At 42.9% G+C, this 19,900-nt stretch overlaps 1 protein-coding gene across 1 annotated transcript in view; it reads left to right on the top strand.

Annotated features, from left to right (window-relative positions):
* Positions 1-19,613, top strand: part of igsf9ba (immunoglobulin superfamily, member 9Ba) — a 58,696-nt gene extending 39,083 nt beyond the window's left edge. Inside the window, exons 12-21 of the mRNA XM_056440853.1 lie at positions 175-298; positions 5,588-5,763; positions 6,955-7,181; positions 7,571-7,655; positions 7,775-7,936; positions 8,175-8,220; positions 9,031-9,117; positions 9,824-11,422; positions 14,783-14,913; positions 14,999-19,613. Of these exons, the coding sequence (XP_056296828.1) occupies positions 175-298; positions 5,588-5,763; positions 6,955-7,181; positions 7,571-7,655; positions 7,775-7,936; positions 8,175-8,220; positions 9,031-9,117; positions 9,824-11,422; positions 14,783-14,913; positions 14,999-15,201 (2,840 nt within the window). The 3' untranslated portion in view covers positions 15,202-19,613. The remainder of the gene's footprint in view (positions 1-174; positions 299-5,587; positions 5,764-6,954; positions 7,182-7,570; positions 7,656-7,774; positions 7,937-8,174; positions 8,221-9,030; positions 9,118-9,823; positions 11,423-14,782; positions 14,914-14,998) is intronic.
* Positions 19,614-19,900: the final 287 nt, after the last annotated feature.

The raw sequence follows: 19,900 nt of genomic DNA, 5'->3' as shown, positions 1-19,900 counted from the left end.
GTTATGCGAACAAAGTGTAATACACCGTACATGTTAAAAGGATATAAATATATATATATATACATAGTTCCATTACTGCAAGTGCTATTAAATGATAATTGTCAGTACTTATTTATCTAATAAGTAAACTAGGACTTGTGTTTTCTAAATGAATTCTCTGTCTCGGTCTCCCAGGCACCAGCCCACACGCTCCTGGCAATATCCACGTATTGCCCTCAACAACCTCTGCTAATGTTTCCTGGGAACCAGGATATGATGGCGGCTTCGACCAGACGTTCTCTGTGTGGTACGGTCCAGTGTGAGTGCTCCTATTTAACTTCAAATCAATGGCGGCAGTCTGCAGATGTGGAAACACTAACTGGAGGTTAAGAGCCGAGTTGTAATGGTTACAGGTACTGGAACCCAAAAGCACAACACGCAAACAGGAATGCAGGAGGAGGATCTTTACTTTGTGATTCAGGCAGGGTCAAAACCAGGTGGTCCGTCAAACAAGGCAACAAATCCAAAAAGGGGCAGGCAAAAATCTTAAGTCGGGTCAACAGGGAAACAGGGTCGTAACGGGAAGATCAGAATTAGTCATTTGGAATTCGCTGGAGAGTTTGGCAATGACACACAAGACAATCTGGCAGAGGACAAGTGGAAGTGAGGGAGCTAAATAGGGACTAATGAGGGGATGTGCTGCAGGTGAGAAGGGCGTGAGGACCAGGTGAAGGGAATGAGGGACAATCAGGTGAGGATGACAGGATCTGGAATGACAGGAGAGTTAATTAAGCAGGCAGGCAGGATGAATATAACTATGAAGGTGAGGAAGTCGTGACACTAGTTTGACTAGTGATAATGAAATATGTCAGATTTCAATACAAAGCAGACTTTTTTTGACAGAATATTTCTCAGGGAGATGTGCATATTCATTATTCATGTCGCGTGTTGCGAAAGTAACATCTTAATCACTTCTGTGAGGTACATGAGGTACATGATACTTCTCATGTTTTTCAGTGGAGAATACAATTGTAAAAGGTACCAGCACTTTACTTTAGTACTGTGTGTCTGTTTTTTGCTACTTTATACTGAGATAAATATTGTACTTTTTATTCCACTATATTTATTCCAATGCCCTGTAATTATCTTGTAGCCGAGTGGAGAAAAGTATTGTTAGTGTTAACCCAATACAATAACAGTGATAAGAACGGACAGAATGAAATAACTCTAATAAAGTAAAATGCACCATAGAATAGGTATTTCTTAATTTTTTTTATTTCAGTTCAAAATAATCCTTAATTCACTTGAATTACATCTGCTTAAGACTTTCTTGCTAAAGTGGCCTTATTTCCCCAGTGGATCATTTAAGTTGTCTTGCCAGTCACCAATGTTTAACATGAACAATTATACTTTATTCAGGCATGAGAATCCCTCACCTTTCAGCGAAATTCGCCGTTTTGAAACCAAAATAGGTGACTTACATGAATCGTGTAGATCCGAAGAGTTTTTGTTTTGGGGTATGGGGTTAATTATGGGGTCAATTGGCCGGCCGGCGTTTATGAGATTGGAGTGGGACACGGAGAAAATGTGGAGTGGTGCTCTTCGCAATAAAACATCTTTGATGGGACGTGTCGCGTCTCGGCCAATCAGCGTCAAGATGTCTTCAGCGTTTGGGGGTTCAGGTTAGCTTGAATGTTAGCACGCTACATCTGCTGCTGTCACGCTGCACGGTGTAGCGATACTAACAAAGTACCCGTACGTTAAGAGCGATGTGATTTAGCATATTTTTAGTATCGATACTTCATTAAGAGAGCGATCAGAGCGCACGCGCTGCTCCGTGTCAAGCTGTCTGCACGCGCAGCGCAGCGCTCACAGCGAGGGGCCTTAAGTGGCGGAATTTTCGGCTTTAAAAATAAAAAAAGATGCCAGAAGTGAAATGTTTAAGTTCAGTCTGTAAAGTTCTGTAACTCTACAGCTGCTCATCCTGATGAACTCTGTATCCTCTTGCCAGATACAGAACGGCCTCATAGTGTATAATCAATGCTATGATGGCTCCATGTAGTTTCATTCATATCTGGCTGTATTAATACTATATTACTGCCATTTGTTAAGTGTTGAAAAAGTTGGTAAAAAGTGAACCATACCGATATTTTATTTATTACTATTATAGATAAATATACCAGTATCGTATTTATGGTATACTGTTTTTATGGTATTGTATCATGATATTTATGGCAGGTATGGTATAGAAGATCGTGACAACCAGGTAGAGGCAGAACAGACTCAATGAACAGACTCAAGGCTCAGCAGAGCACAAGACTTGAAGACTTGTTCACGCCAACAACAAAAAAGGAAGTTGGTTCATGAATGACCATATTATACACAATATTACTATTATTATAGTATTATAGGGCCTGATCAAAGTCAAAGTCAAAGTCAGTTTTATTTGTCAATTTTCCATATGTGCAAACATACAGAAGATCGAAATTGCGATTCTCTTCTGTCCAACTTAAAGTGAATTGTGCAACATATAGACAACATAGAGTGCAAAAATAGTAAAAAACATGTGAACATATAGACAACATAAAGTGCAAAAATAGTAAAAAACATGTAAACATATAGACAACATAAATTGTGCTAGCAGCATTCAGACATGTGAGTCTGAAAGAGGACGGAGTGGGAGGATGGGGAGAGAGTTCAGCTTCCTGACCGCCTGGTGGATGAAGCTGTTGGACAGCCTGGCGGTGTGAGCCCGGAGGCTCCGGTATCTCTCCCAGAGGGCAGGAGGCTGAAGAGACCGTGTGAGGGGTGGCAGGGTCACTCACAATCGAGGTCGCTGGCGGGTGAGGCGGTGTTGTATATGTCCTGCAAGGATGGGAGGGGGGGGAGTGAGGCACCCATGATCCTTCCAGCTGCCTTCACTATGCGCTGCAGGGCGTTCCTGCTGTGGTCTGTGCAGCTTCCGCCCACACAGTGATGCAGTTGGTCAGGATGCTCGATGGTGCCGCGGTAGAAGGTGCACATGATGGATGGGGGCTCCTGCTTTCCTCAGTTTCCGGAGGAAGTAGGCGCCTCTGTGCTTTCTTTGCCAGCGATGTAGTGTTGGCTGTCCACGAGAGGTCCTCACTGATTTCCACCCCCAGGAATTTGGTGCTGCTGACCTGCTCAATGTCCACACCGTTGATGGTCAGTGGTGGGTGATGGGTGTGGCCTTTCCGGAAGTCAACAACGATCTCTTTGGTCTTGCTGTTGTTGAGCAGGAGGTTGTTGACTCCGCACCACGTGGTCAGAAGGTTGACCTCCCTCCTGTAGAGGGTCTCGTCATCCTTGGTGATGAGACCTATCAAGATTCAAGATTCAAGATGTTTTTATTTGTCACATACACACACAGGGTGTGCAGTGAAATGAAAGTGGCAATGCTCAGCAGGAATGTGCAAGGGCAACAAGTACACACTATTTACAATAAAAAACAACACAATATTTACAGTAAGTGTGTGTGTGTGTGTGTGTGTGTGTGTGTGTGTGTGTGTGTGTGTGTGTGTGTGTGCCTAAGAGGGGCAGTTGTGTGGGTGGGGTCCTGGTGAGGTCGGAGTTCACAGTCCTGATGGCCTGAGGAAAGAAACTCCGTCTCAGTCTCTCTGTTCTTGCAGCGTGACTCACGGAGGCGCCTGCCTGACCGCAGCAGCTGAAACAGTCTGTTGTTGGGGTGGTGAGGATCCTTCATGATCCTGCCGGCTCTGGTTCTGCACCTCCTGGTGTACAAGTCCTGCAGGGTGGGAGTGAAGTTCCAATAGTGCGTTCAGCCGAACGCACTACTCTCTGCAGAGCCTTCCTGTCCCGAGCGGAGCAGTTGCCAAACCAGGCTGTGATGCTTCCTGTCAGGACGCTCTCTACAGCTCCAGAGTAGAAGGACTGAAGGATCCTCTGGGAAACTTTAAATTTCCTCAGCTGCCTGAGGTGGTAGAGGCGCTGCCTTGCCTTTCTCACCAGAGTGTCTGTGTTTGTTGACCATGTCAGATCCTCGGTGATGTGGACTCCCAGGTATTTATACCGCTCACCCTCTCCACAGTAGTCCCGTTAATCCCCAGTGGTGAGTACGTCCTCTGTTGTTGTACCCTCCTAAAGTCCACAATCAGCTCCTTAGTTTTGGTGACATTCATGATGAGGCTGTTGTCCTGGCACCAGAGTGACAGATCAGCAACTTCCTCCAGGTAGGCCTTCTGCGTTGTTGGAGATCAGGCCCACCACCACTGTGTCATCCGCAAACTTGATGATGGTGTTGAGCTGAACCTGGCCACACAGTCATGTGTGTACAGGGAGTACAGTAGGGGCTGAGGACGCAACCCTGGGGATCCTGTGTTCAGGGTGAGGGATTTGGAGGTGTGTCTGCCCACCCTGACCACCTGTGGCCTGGCGGTCAGGAAGTCCAGGATCCAAGCACACAGGGGGGTGTTCAGTCCCAGCTCAATCAGCTTGCCGGCCAGTCTGGAGGGGACTATGGTGTTGAAAGCTGAACTATAATCAATGAACAGCAGTCTCACATAGCCCCCCCTCTGGCTGTCCAGATGAGAGAGTGTGGTGTGCAGTACCTGGGAGACAGCATCATCCGTGGATCTGTTTGGGCGATGTTGTGTCGTCTGCAAACTTGACCATGTGATTGGTGCTGTAGCTGGTTTTGCAGTCGTGAGTCAGCAAGGTGAAGAGCAGGGGACTGAGCACACAGCCCTGAGGGGCCCCTGTCACTGACTTGGTGTCAGAATGGAGGACCTATAGATTATCATACAACGGCCAACATCGATGTTCGTGGAAGTCACCCCCCCCCCCCCCCCCCCCGCGTGCCTATCCTCCTCACCTTTTTCACCCCTGACCCGTTTTCATGCCTGTTTATTATCCGCTCAGAATTCAGTTATTTCCTTTATGTTACTTCTGGTAAACTCCCAAAAAGAACAATATCTTCCCTTTCAATTTGAAGACCAGATGCATTGAAATGTGTGTTCTTTGGTCAATTCTACCTATTTCACATGGTTATTAGACATTTCTGTTCCCATGTGGACAATTTTATCAAGATACAGACATTATCTTTGTTGGTCTGCCCATCCTCGTTCACACAAACTAGACAGTAAGAACCTTTAAAGTCAGTATTGAAAGGTAAGGATCGCTATGCATTAAAGTTATTGCATTTCTGGATATGGTTATGGCAGATCGTTATGAGCCAACTTTATGAATTATATTTCTTTACCCTGCTGTTTGCTTAGTTTTAAACAATCAGTGCAATACAAAGTGCTTCAAAGTTGACTATATGAAATACAAATTTAAAATAATAATAAATACAAAATGAAATAAGAGACAGTACCATATGGAATATATAATAGTCAGTAAAGCATTTCAAAACATGACTCCAAATAAAGACATGATTAAAGTAAATAAATGTTACTGTTACTGAAACAGATAAATGTTTTTGGTGCTTGACCCTTTAATTTTTTTTTAAATGTCCCCAACTGACCAACACTGTCTTGTGACTAAGGACAGTTTATTGTATTATTCATGATTATCTATGGTATAATTCATCTGTAATTTCCTTGTTTTTCTGTCTCATTTCTTTGCTCAGGTCAAAGAGAACCGACTTCGGTCCTCACGACTGGCATTCGATGCCAGTTTCTGGTGCTCAGACGTGGTTGGTGGTGCTGGGGCTGGAGCCCGGGACAGAGTACCAGTTCAGTGTGCTGGCACAAAACAAACTGGGCACGGGCCCATTCAGCGAAGTTGTGACAGTCAACACTGCAGGTGGGTTCTTATTCAAAGGTTTCTCCATCCATATTTTCTGCTTTTTGACTTCAGAATTAATCTACTGAAACACCATTTATATTTGTTTGAATATCACCACGGAGTGATACACAATTTATAATACACAGTTGGTGATTGTCTTCATGAACCAAGTACTGTATTACTCCTTGTGCCCTCAGGTATTCACTCCTGTCAGGATTTTAAAAGAAGAAACCCCCAAATATATAACACCATTACCATGAAACAATTTTGATGATGCTATGATTAATCAAACCAATAAAATACGCTGAACTTAATAAAAGATGCACATGCAAAAAGCTGGGGTGGGCTGACAGTCTTTAAATAGTAGAACTCTTTTAATGCCCCGAGTAATGTAAGAGTCATTGTCAGAGCAAACATTTAGAATGTTGGATGTAGCTGCTGTTCAGAAATTCATGTTTAGAAGGACATTTTTAACCAAATTTAAATATATAAACATATATATTTATACATCCTGTGTCTTGAAATCCAACTCATGCCTCAATTGCATGCTGACAATATCCAGTCTTTGTGTGCCGCCGCCTGAACTGAAACTGAATTAAAGGTGCATGGAATTTTAAATCAATGGCAGTACAAAGTAAATATAAAATAAAGAGGACAAAAGACATGATGGGAGAAAGATGCAGTGCCGTACCATACACTGGAAAGGCCCGACCTAAGTCCTCTGTGTCAGACTATTAAAAAAGAAACACCATTGTGGAGTTCAACTCTGCTGAGTCAGGCTGTATCACATTTTTATTTACCAATCAAACCCTAAACTAGGAAGAAGTCAAGTGTAAAGCAAATTTGAAACCGCATCAGTTCTTTTCCCCCTCAAAGACTTGATGACAGTAATGTCATCACAATACTTGCTTGGTTTCTGACAGTTTGAACCCGGATTCTGCAACTCTTATTGGACAGCTTAACTTCATTCAACAAAGGTTACATGAGGCTTGACAGGTTATGACCTAGTTCACACACTCAGATAGAAGCTAATACTGTAGATGGATGGCAGCAGACAAAAAGCTTTTTGGGGTTTGTCCAGTATTTTTCCACGACATACGTAGTCTAATATTTGCAAACTGGTACATCACAAGACTTTTTTGAGACTCATATTTTAGCTCCAGATCAAAATGAGTTTTGATCAGAATGTGAAACATTTGTGCTCCACAGGCTCTCCTCTGGGCACCCCAGAACCACTAGTGCTTCTTACTCCACCACGGTGCCTCACAGCCAACCGCACGCAGCATGGTGTTCTCCTCACATGGCTCCCTCCAGCCAACCACTCCTCACCCATCGACCGATACATCATGGAGTTCCGCCTCGGAGAGAGGTGGGAGGTTCTGGATGACCTAATCCCATCCACTGAGACCGAGCTCATAGCCAGAGACCTAGTTCAGGTCAGTTCCATACAAGATTCAAGATTCAAGATTCAAGATGTTTTATTTGTCACATACACACACAGGGTGTGACACATGTTGTCGATGCATTTCATCCGCTGTACATCCATCATTTGATCAAATGCAATGTCATTTAATTGTTATCACTGAACACAAAATTGTTTGTGCCACTTAAATAACGAAAACAAGAACTGCCCATCATAATTTTCTTATAAGAATGCAAGTAATAACAACTCGAAAAAAATATCGTATATATCATTATAATAAATAGGGGTATTTTGAAAACACAGTCACAATTTGCTTGTTGAGCATGATCTAGTACGCTAAAAGCAACACTCAGTGCAGGAGACGGCCATAAGAAGAGTGTGTCTGTTGTGCCTCTCCCACAGGAGTCCTGGTATGAATTTCGAGTGATGGCTGTCATGGACGACCTGATCAGTGAGAGCAGCAACGTAGTGGGAGTGTCTAGCACGGGTCAGTTTTATTTGAAAGAAACATTACAAACTACACGCGGAGATGCTCATTGTGACGGATATATCTGTGAGTTTTGCACTTGTAACTTCTCCCCTTCATCCACTTGTTTGCCCAATCAGATCCCTTCCCCCCTGCCGAGTTGCCTGATGAGGGGCTGGCAAGGCCAGTGGTGGCGGGGGTTGTGGCGACTATCTGTTTTCTGGCAGCAGCAGTCCTGTTCAGCACTCTCGCAGCTTGCTTTGTCAATAAGCAACACCGCCGCAAACTCAAACGTAAACCAGGTCGGTGTTGTAACATGTAATAACTGTAGTATTACATGTCTGACCATGGATTGATTACTGTAGGGGCCTACTGAGGGAATGTACATATTTCCTTTTAGAAAGTCAATTAAAGTAGTCTTGCTCCTCTGTAGGATGTGTTGGGGGACTTTTACTCGCTCCCAGGGTCCTCTTGTCTCATAATACGTCCATGTGTCTGTTGAACACTAGATGCTAAATTGAGATGTCTTTGTCGTCTCAGATCCTCCCTTGTCGGTGACACACTTCAGGAAAAGCATTGAGTCACCGTAAGTAAAGTCAATGCTAGAGCAGTCTGCAGTCTGCCTGAGGGGGCTACTACTGTGCATCTTCGAATGCACCCGTAACATTATCTCCCTTCCCGTGCATGCTGCGAGAAGGCATTAAAGCAACTGGAAATACAGAATATCTTTCAAGCCTCATTATTAGAGTGGATTATTACACACAGCATGCTCCTGTGCATTTGGATGAGATGTAATAAGGCAAGAGATGATATATTTGCTAAGACGTTCAAAGCGCAGGTGGATGATTAAAAACAGCATCGGTTCTATTTTCGGACTCCTCGAAGGGTGTGTAAGAACATGTACAGTAGCAGCCTCGAGCGGATCGTGGGCAGATTAAAGAAAGTTTAAAGCAGCCAAGTCAGCATTTTAAGCACATTACCCAGAGTGCCCAAGCCGCAGTATATGTATTGATTTTGTATCCATCTGTGTTCTTTAACCTCAAACGCTGTCTGCTTTCTGCATGATTCCAAGTGTGTAATAATGCTTTTCTTTTGTTCAGCTGCACATTTAATGTACAGTATCCGCTACATGTGTGTATTTGTCTGTCTGTCTGTAAATCTTGTGTACATGTATGATTGCATTTCAATCTCATTTGTGACAATAATCTGTGTGAATCCCATTCCAGAATAAATGTTTATTTTTGCCTGAGACTTTAGGTAAACCTTTGGTATCAGATACCTTTTGTTTATTCTTTATGAAATGGTCCAGGCAGGTCAGGGAGTTCACACGTAGTCCTTCCTGCAAGTGGCATAGTCAAGTATGAACCAGGCCCATGTCGTTTGTCTCTCAACGCAGGCCTCCTCTCACCCCCTTGCCAGGGGTAAAGCCCTGCTGGGACGAGCCTGCCAGGAGCAGTTTCTTGCCCCCGCCCGCCAGCCCCCTGTGAGTGCCTGCCTGCACTAAAATACAGAGTGTGCTGCACTGCACTGGCTTGGCTGCATGGTTAATGCGTTGCATAGAAATGATCAACTGACAATGACAATTTGTTGTGGTGAGGCCTACCACTGGTTTATTTGCATGCACAGACTTCCATGCACCATACAATAATAGAACATGCATTAGCTCAGCTGCATGTACAGTTAAGTACTGTGTATATGCACTCTTAATCATGTATTTCTACCTGATGCAGTCACTGACCCAGTAAGCGTGGACTATGCTGCTCCTGGTGTGGGCAAATGAGGCCTGGTTAGATGTCATCTGCTTCTCTCACGTCACCATTTGGTGCAGCATATGGAAATTGGTCTCACGTCTGCTCAAGTCGTAGATTCAATAGATCTGTGATACAGTTGTCATGGTTGCGTTGTTGGTCCTCCTCTCATCCCGTCATCCTGGCTTGGTTCATTAGCTGCTGTCCTATCAGAATGCTCATTATCATAATGCAGTTCATTATGGCTGCCTTGATGGAGTGCTTTGGCTTTGTGTTGTGTCATCTGTTTAGCTTTCAAATTAAAACTCAATCATGCCTATTGGTTTCAAGCATCAGAGGATTTTCGTTTTGTTTAAAAGAAAATGACTTGCGTCCCTTTTGGGTTTCTCCTGGCATATGTGAAACTAAGTGAGTACCTTGTGTCTGCGTTTCTTTTATCAGGTTGTCATCGGGGAAGATAAGTCCTGAGAGCTCTCCGCCATCTCGGCCCCGCTCTCTTTCTTCAGATGGTTCCCACGGCCCAGGTCTCTACGTCAGGAAGCTGCCGAGCCCTCTGAGAGAACGAGACAAAGAACTCTCCTTCTATAAGAAAACCAAGCGTGCCATAGCCAGCAAGAAATACAGTGTGTCCAAGTATGAGGCAGAGGCCACCACACCCATTGAGCTGATAAGCCGCGGCCCTGATGGCCGCTTCATCATGGAGAGCCCGCCCCGCCGCATCCATGGCTTCCCCTTCGCAGAGGAGTCTGACATGTACCCCGAGTTCCGGCAGTCTGATGAGGAGAATGATTTTGACCCCGGGCCTCTGCCGCCCATCATGCCCACGCTGCGGCCCCAGCTCTCCCCAACCTCCTCCAGCCTGGAGTCAACGCAGCCCCCCAACTACAGCCCCCGCCTACACAGAGCCATGGAAGGTATGAGCTTTGCAGAGGGCAGTGCACTTCACGCCTCAGGGCAGGCCCCGGCCTCCCGCTACAGGGGCTTTCCCCAGGGCCCATTCTATGGGTATCTAGGCAGCCGCATCGAATCAGGGATCCCACCGCCATTCTACATGCCTGACATCAGCCCGCGTAGCTCTGCTCTGTCCTCCCCACCAGGCACTGCCGAGGGGCCCTATGGTTACCCCTCCATCCCCGAGGAGAGTGGAGAGATGGAGCATCATCAGTACACCTCGTCTGGCCATTCGATGTCTCACATACACAGCCCTCCTCGCTCTCCTGACAGCTGGCATCCTCACGAGTTACCCTTCCTGGGTCTCGAGGGTCCACGGTTCATATACCCGTCTCACCATTCCCAGGACCTCCCTGATCCACCCCCGTACCCTCCTCACTCGCTCCCCCCCAGTCGTCTGCACCTTTCTTCCCTCAAGGATCCATCAAGCCCCGGACTCCTGCAGCTGGAGGTCCCTTTGGCTCCCCCAGGCAGAGACCGGTCACTGGGGCCTCCGGTTAGGCGTTTAGCTATGCAACAGGCCCAGAGTCTCGGCCTCCTCAGACACACGGCCCACGGTGTGGGTGTACCAGTGTTGCCTTACCCTGACCCGGCAGCCCGTGCAGGGAGCCCAAGCACAGCCCCTAGTAGTAGCCCTCAGTCCTGGCTCAGTCCGAGGGCAGGGCGCCGGGCGGACCACAGCCTACCCCCGCTGGTACTCCAGCCCTCGCGCCTCTCTCCACTCTCCCAAAGCCCCCTTAGCACCCAGCCGGGTTCCCCAGATATTCTCGTGCGGCCTCCTCCGCGCCCCAGCATCCTCCGCACCTCTCGGTCTCTGGAGATGCATGAAATCACCCTGCAGCCCTCGGTCAGTTTCTCCCGGCGGTCCTCCCTGTCGGCCTCTCCACCTCAGAGCCAGGGCGCCATGCAACCCAGCCCCAGTTACCACGCCCACATGTCCTATGCCTCCACTGCAGCCAGTTACCCCTCCCAGTCTCCCTCTCCCCCTCTGGAGGGCAGGGATGTTTTCGGGCAGAGGCCATCCCAGAGAAGGACAGAGGAGGAGATGCTACCCTCAGAGCCCTCTCAGCTCCAGATATCAGCCTCAGGGTAGGTGATCCATTCCAGTAGAGAATAGTCACATATTTATTTAAAGGGGAGATTCTTCTCCTCATCTGCTCTCTATTCCAAATGTCCAAGTTTCAATTGAGGAATAATTATGATGCATATTATTGTACTTTAATATGCAGAAGGCATGTAATTGCATTTATCACACATTGTATCAGTTCAAAAAAATGACGTTTAACTAAACTTGATAGCATGTGAAAACTCAATTTGAGTTTAATATAATGTATTATTGTCTTTAGCACATTGTAGCTCATATTTTATCCAATCAAATATTCAGCACAATACAAATTGAAGTTAAAATAATGACTTCAGGAACAATAAGCTTTTTTAAACTGTGAAATATTTTTATATCCTCCATTTTGAACATTGAAACTGAAGTTGTTAATCAGATCAATTGTTGAAAGAACTATGAAAGAAAACAAAATGTGTGACATAACCTAGTGTGCATCCCTAGCAAAAGTTGTTTTCATGCTCAACATGAACTATTAACTGCTTATTTGATGAACATTTACATAATTGTTATTACACTATATTTTATCCAAAAAAAGGTACCAATTTCCGACAAACTACTCTATTAAGCATTTATATGCCACAACTAATATATTTATTAATGGTTATTTCATTTTTTTCCTAAGAAATACATACTGTAATTAATAAAATGTAAGAATCCAACAGAGCTGTGGTTAGAAATGTAAGTAAGTGAAGTTCCAGGAATTTCTCACCTTGCAATGAGCCAACAGAAATATTTGGTAAATCATCTGCGCAGAATTAAAATTAAAAATCATTAATATAGAGTTGTTGCAGTAATTCAAGTCTGCAGTTGTAAATGATTAAAAGTAAGAGTACCACTGTGTAGAAATACTCAGTTATTAATATGCAGTATAACTTAATTACTTCTCTGCACTGTAAGTTGTTGATGAAAACATTTTAGTATGAACACCCTTTTTCAGAGGATCAGAGGACAATCTGATGAATAAAAAGACAAGTCAAGTGTCACAAAGAATAAAAGAGTGGACATGATGGCATTTAACTTAACATGTAAGTGATTTATTAACCATTAAGAAAGCCTTCATAAAGTGTGTCTTATTAGAAATTGGTACCAACTGTATAAGGATAAACACTTTATGAAGAAAGCAGGAATTATTTCCCACAATAATCTGATAGATCAGCTCCCCCGTGCACAGATTGACAGTCAGACATTACGCGGGAGGTTTTATGGTTTTACACCTACATAAAAACTAAGACTCATACTGTTATGCCCCCAGTTATTTCTTTACTGCACACATTCCTGCGCCGCCTTACACCCACCTCACACCCCTACGAGCTACAACCATACAGTAGCTAAAGCCATGAAGCAGCAGAGACTTGCTCCTGCACCGTCACTGGCCTTAAAGGGAAGGTTATAGCTTATAGCTTATAGGGCTGCTGCTTTTTAGAGGGTAAGGGTCTTACGTGATTTGTTTTTGATTGATCTCAGCTATCTGGGCAGCGTTGTGACCCGGTCCCCTACGCAGCAATAGGTAAGGGTCGGACCCATGTCTGAGAAGGGAGGGGTCAGCAGGGGGAGGGCTCTAATCACTCTCTCCTTTAAAGGGGAATTGCTTTGGGTTGTGCCTCTGTGCTGGATTCAAGTGAAGTATAACTAATGGTAATAAAGACTGCAGGACACTTTTGTCAATACTCTTCCCAGGCACAGTGAGCCTGCTGAGGCGTAGGCCCCAGTGATTAGGCTTGAGAGCAAGCAGGAGGAGCAGTTTTGGACTGTGGAGAAGCATTTTTGTCTTTGGATTGTCTTTTGAATACAGACATGTTTCCCTGCTAAAAGAAAACATCCTTGAATCGATAGAGGACGCACATGAATGATAGACTGGAGTATTCCCCTTTAAAGTGTTGTTTCATGTGCAAAATGCCATGCATGCATTCTCTAAACTTCTTTCTGCGACCAAACAAATAACAACAATTCTCAAACTAAATTCTTTGTCACATTTGTTGTCCTTAGTGCTTTCGTTTTTTCTGTCATGTGACTGTTTTTTAATGGCCATTTCCTCTTCCTGCCATCTCCTCCCGTCAGCATGGTGAAGCCTCTGTACGCAGTGTTTTCATGTTTATGAAAGTGTGCTGTACAGTGTTCATGTTTATGGAAATGTACTTTATTCAACACACTGTGGCATCTGCACACAGTTCATGTGACGATGGAAATATTCTCTATCTGTCCGGGACTGTTTCTCCCATTTGCCTCCCCCTCTCTGCTAACGGCTCTCACTCTCTCTCCACAGCGACAAGTGATGGACAAGTGTCTCTAAAGCTTTGTGTTCCTTAACCTTTGGAAACATGTTTGGCACAACAACTTGACTTAATACAACATTAAGTCAAGTTTTGAAGCTGTTTATACTGTTATTTAAAAGGCAGAGATGTTGAGCCAACAGTGAACCTCATGGACTTTAATGTTAAGAGTTTGTGAGGTGATTTTATTGCATCTTTCTATGAGAGATGGACAACAAAACCCAGTGTTCATTATGAGGTAAAACTGCATACAATGACAATGACGCTACTTTAACTTTAATTATACATTGATTCTTTGTCATTAAACTTAGCATGTATCACTCATGAAATGAAAGTAGTAATTCTGGGTTTAAAAAGGGAAGTTAATTTTCAGTTTTAAAACACACACCTCATCGTAACATAGTTATTAAACTTCCAGAGAGTTCTAGCTCTACTGTGTGCTAAAAATAGTCGTATTGGGAGAGATTTAAAGGATAATCCAAGACTATTGTTACGGGAAGTTCCACAGATAATTTTCATTTTATGAGTTGTATACAGCAAAGAGCATTTCTGAAGCAGTCACTATTTAAAGACACAGACTTGAGAGAGCTCAGTCATTTTAATATTTATGTTAACCTGAGATGTTTACTCTTGCTGAGACGATAAAATGCCCCTGATTTTGAATTACAATCATGGGACCTAAAATGATAATTTTGTAACTCTAACACTTTATCCTTCGTTTCGTTCACTATAAATCCTGCACTGGGTCTTTAATGTAATGACTGTTTCAGAAGGAACTAAAAAAAGCGAAATAATTTCACCAAATCCACCTTGTGTCAACTATTCTTTCTTTCTCTCACTTCCTGTTTTATCATCCATCACTGCAGATAGGATGTGGATATTCACCATCTTAGTGAAAGGGCTCTCAGTAGAAGTACATGAGCGCATCACCTCATACAGTACAGAACTGGAGAGAACAATTCAAAGTGCCACATGTCTTTTCCCCTCTGAGGCGGGACCGAACACGACGCTCGCATTAATGCCGAACAACGTATGCTGTGCTGTCTCTCTTCTTCTCAGGGAGCCTTTAGGTGCGTCGAGTGATCCTGCCGGGTCTGAGAGCTTACCAGCACTGCTACACCACTGTATTACGAAAGCCAAGGGAGTGGCTGCCAACAACAATAACAACACAACCTCCGGAAGGAGAACAGGTTTGTCTGATGGTTGGAGAGGCGATTCATCTCAAAGTGTGTGGGCGGTGTGTTACTCCTGTGCTACTCTCTGCCTCCCTTTCAGGTGCGTGTCCCTCTCAGACCCAGCAGCAACCTCAGACACCCCAAGAGGGACAGGATCTCCACAGCAAGAGGAAAAGGCAAAACAAGAAGAACCCCTATATCTATTTAACCTCCTTCCTGCACCGCAAGCAGTCTGAGGAGGACCAGACAGGCATACTGGCCAGTGCGGACTCCGAGGGCCCAAATTACGGGACTCTTCGTTGACCCGTGGGCACAATAAGCCATTGGACTCGACTAGACCGACCCCACCTCAGCCCTCCCTTCTCCATCCCGGTCTCTAGCCAATGCATTTCTCTTAATCTCCAAAAGTTCATCGGTGTGTGGGGAGCGGGAAACATCCTTCTGAATACTCTGGGGTTTGGAAAACTTCTTTCAAGACAAGAACAATGGCTTTTCTGAGTTGCCCACCACTACTTGTCTCGGAAGAATTTCACTTGAAAAATGCTCTGAAAATATATAATGTATATAGATAGTAAAACAAGGGAATTAAGCTTCCTCCTGAAGTAATAAAAATGTGTTGGTTGAGAGTATGTAACAACACGTTAAAGATTTTTCACTCATAGTCATTGAGGGGTCCATATCTTTAGGTTTTACTGTGAAGCCTGGTGCGTCCTCGGACACGGACATGTGTCTACCTTTCCTACAATACAAATAGTGTCAGTAATTAAACACAGGGTTCTACCGCAAAATATACCTCAGAGTAAACGCAGAGTTGCTGTAATTCTTGTGGTATCCTGTACGTACTTGACCTTTTTACAGATAAAACGTATGAACAAAAAGGTTTTTATCACACTCCACACTCATTCAAACGGATAATATGGCCTACTTTTATCTGATTAAGAAGCCTTTTACTCCCAGTAGATGGCATTTTGTGTTTATTTTGAACTATCCAATTTCAACCATTAGAGAACTGTCTTAATAGTAGTGCTTGATGGCTCAGATTGTTTAAACTTCTCATCATAGCACCTAATCAAGATTAAGATCTTTTATGAGAGCTCCTAAAATAATTTGGGCCTTCCATGCTCACCAGAGGTGGGGCTTGTAGGGTTCGAAGAATAGGGTGATGAATTGTGAAGTGTACTGCTCTACGTAGTTCATTTTTAAGGATTCATTTGTGACACGTGGCACGTCTTGAGGTGCCTTTTTTGCCTTTTCTCTTGTTTTTACGAACATAAACTGCCTTTTCCTTCGCCTTCTCATATTTGTCTCTTCTGGCTGAGGGGGGGGGACTCCAACATTATGTTGTTTTTTTACTTTCTCTGCCAAGGACACACGAGAGAAAATGCTACAGAGGATGCATAACTCTTGTTTTTCTCTTCATTTATATTTTAAATGACTACTTGCGACAACTGTGTATATCCGAGTAATACGACAGAACGAGAATACCCCTACAAACACAAAAATAGAGAGGTTTAGATTTTAAAAAAGGCAAATAAATCCAATGAATATAACTTCAGTGGAAAAGTACAGATGTACTGTGCATGAGTTTTCATGCGGAAAGAACAAACCGCTAGAGTAAGGATGTTAATGTTTAACAACAGATGTTCGAGGAGAATGTGATCGCTTCACAAAGCTGTTAACAAGCAATGGGACATATTCAAACTATGTCCACCCTGACTGTTTATCTATAACAACTGTATATTACTTGCTAGCTACTTCTCCGTACGTTTGTTGATTTTTCGACACTAACCGATAATGAATGTATGTTTTTGCTGTACAGGAAATGAATGTCCTCATATCACAGTGCATTGAATGACCCATTAGGTTGTTTATAGTGCGATTGGTGAGATGACCAGTGGGCACATTAGGTCCAAATTGTTTAACTTCTCCGTGTTATTCCTGTATGCGGTAATAACGGGCCCGCATAGGTTCTGAGCCAAGCTCCCTTTCTTCTGACGGCTCCAAAATCAACTGATTCCCTAAAGCTAATTCAATCACTTAAAGACTAATCAGATACATTTCCATCTGCTTCTAACAAATCAAAGGTTTCTCTTGCAAACATCCATATGAATGAATCGACTCAATGTCTGCTTCCTGAGATCTCTTTTGACAAGTGAGCGAGTGATGGTTGCCTGAAAGTGAGCGTCAAAGTGCATATTCTACTTTAGAAAATTGGTTTCATGTAAGATACGAGTAAAAAAATAATAATATATATTTGTTATGTACTGTACATGGTATGTATTGTATTTGTAAAGATAAATCAAATCATGTTTTACGGTAGGACGTTCTTGTATGAGGATGTGTAAAAAGACGGGAGAGGATCCCAAGGAAGAATAAATTAGATTATATATAAAAGTTTTTGCTTACAATACAGATTTAAGTGGATAATGTTTCTAAAACATTTTAAGGTGCCTCATTTGTTATACTTTAGCAGCCATTATTTTATCTGAGAAGAAAAGAAACCTTGATGTTACCGTACAATGTATTATTGCCATAGCCCGCTGGCTGCACAAGTTAAGTCGTATTTTTTCTGATGTATAGTACGTGAATGCCCATTGGAAAAAGCTTTAGAAGCAGAAGTGTGTTGCCCTCTACAATAATATTCTTGGAACAAAGTAAGACTGTATTTTACCCGTTCATGAGCACACGTGTAGATTCACTTCAGATCGTTCGCCTTCAGGTGTCCAAAGCAAATACACTGAAGGACACTTTTTTCTATGAGTCACAGACATGCTATAGTCTATATACAATACATGCTGTGGAGGAAGTTGTGTTTACATTAGTTTGATAAAGAAAAGTGTGTTAGGGCATAGTTGCTTTCAACATTACTACTTGGTGCTATGTTTAACTTTGTGGTGCTGTAGAATAGAGGCCTAAAGATTTTTTCTTTTTGTTTTCTGTTTCCATGAGCAACTCTTTCGGCCCTGTGTGTTTGAGCAACTGGCTCCGGTAGACACTATAAGTCCTTATCATAACAGAATCATGATGTGATGACAGTGATATAAAATACTGGAAAAATAGTAGAACCTCAAATAATAGAGACTTGTGACATTCAAATGAACTCAAGATGACCGGTTTTCTATCGTGTGTTTGCAATGTCCGTCTGTGCTTCCAAGGTACCCTCTCTAAAGCATATGTGTGATGATATTAGGAATATAAAGGTGAAACATAACCTGGTTTAGATTAGTACACATCCACAAGTCAAGTGGGAGAGGAATCTAAGAGCATTGTCAGGTCACAAGGAGAATTTTTCTACACACTTCCTGTAGGTCTCACAACTTTGGTTAACAGCACTATTTTTCAAGCACACTATTTCAGAGGCGCAACCGTCTCACATCAGTAGAATTCCTACTAGTACTGTACAGTTCGGCCATGTGTAGTCATCAGACCACATTGGTATGTATTGATGATTCTCCTGGTAGAAAGGTATTGTGAATGCTCATTCATCCTCTCCGTGAGTTTGAACCAATGGATGTCGTCTTCCGGGCTCTTTTTTTGCAAATTCAGCAGAAACATGTACAGTGTTAAAGAGGGCTGCTCTGGGCGCACTACTGTTAGTTCAATTTTATTTATTTATTTTTCTCAATTTTTCTGATTACAGCTTTTAGTGCATCAGTAGGTGCTGGTAGGAGATACTTAGAACTGATTTGATTTTTTATTGTATTAATCTTGCATGTAGTGACAATACAAAAAAAAAAGAGAAACGCCTATTTAGCAATCATTCATGGACATCCGAGCTGGTTGTTATTGGACGGAAAATAGAAATATGTAGTATTTTCTATGTTCTCTGTTTTTTCATGTGTACCAGCACTGAGAAACTAGAATGTATTATTATCGTAGGCTACAATAAGCACTACATCGTTGACTGTTTTTAGCTAATGCTCATACTCAAGCAAACCAAGTAGTGCTTAAAAAGGAAGACAATTTACTACATTTCCTTTCATTTTCATCCACTGAACTCTGTGCTGTACATCACATGTTTACATTCTGTATCATATGTTGTTTTTTGTACATGATTTGTCTCCATAGTATTCTTTAAGTTGTCTACAATGTTCATATGTAAATATTTCAAAACATTTTTTTTACTTTTTACTCTGTTTTAGAGTAATAACCTGATGTTTTTTTAATTTTTTTTAATGTCAATTTTCAGACTTGTCATTCTGTTCTGTCACTGCATCAGGTGTTATGCTTCACTTACCTTTTTGTAAGCAATTAACTCATACTGTATGGTGCTGTACCAAAGCCTTATGTATAATATTTGTATTACTTTCTCTCTGGTTTGCCACTGCTCTCCAGTGAATTCTGTATCGTCCGAGATCATGTCTTACTCACTCTTCATGTTCAACTGCCATGGATCTCGATGCTTTATTGAGTAAACAGAAACCTGAACAAACTATAATGTAAAAAGATTTTGGCCTGTAACGAACTGGCCTGGATAGTGACAGTCGCCATCTAAAGCCTTTGATAGGTGAAACTGCACAGGCTCGCTCCTGGTGGCTCATCGTGACGTAGACGTGGGCCTGGCCCGTGATCTATGCTCCTGTATATGGCATGTCTATGAGAATATGAAAGCAGTGTTGTATTCATGTAACCATATCATTTCAAATGCTTAGTCCCATACGAAATTTTCCTCTCAAAATTTTTGTATTTTGATATAATAAAAAAATCAAAAGAGATTTCATTTGACTTGTGGTTGATCCTCCCTGTGTAGACGGTGTAGTTCATGTGCAGGACACAGGGTGTAGGTGTTGTGCAGAGAGTGGGGAAGATAATGTTTGTGTGGGGGCGGGGGAGGGGGCATTTTAGGTCAAACTCATCAGCCCATGAGCTATCGTGCTAGTTTTACTCCAAAATCACACAATGCCTTGAATTTAGTCTTACATGTGAAAAAAAGTATCTTAATTTAGAGCAAAGAAAAAAGACTGACTTCACATGCATGCGTGTTGTTAAATGATTGATATGT

The sequence above is a fragment of the Pseudoliparis swirei genome, chromosome 20 (assembly GCF_029220125.1).
Source record: "Pseudoliparis swirei isolate HS2019 ecotype Mariana Trench chromosome 20, NWPU_hadal_v1, whole genome shotgun sequence".
NCBI classification, from domain to species: domain Eukaryota; kingdom Metazoa; phylum Chordata; class Actinopteri; order Perciformes; family Liparidae; genus Pseudoliparis; species Pseudoliparis swirei.
Note: the sequence above shows the minus strand (reverse complement) of the source record. Positions and strands in the feature narration are given on the sequence as shown.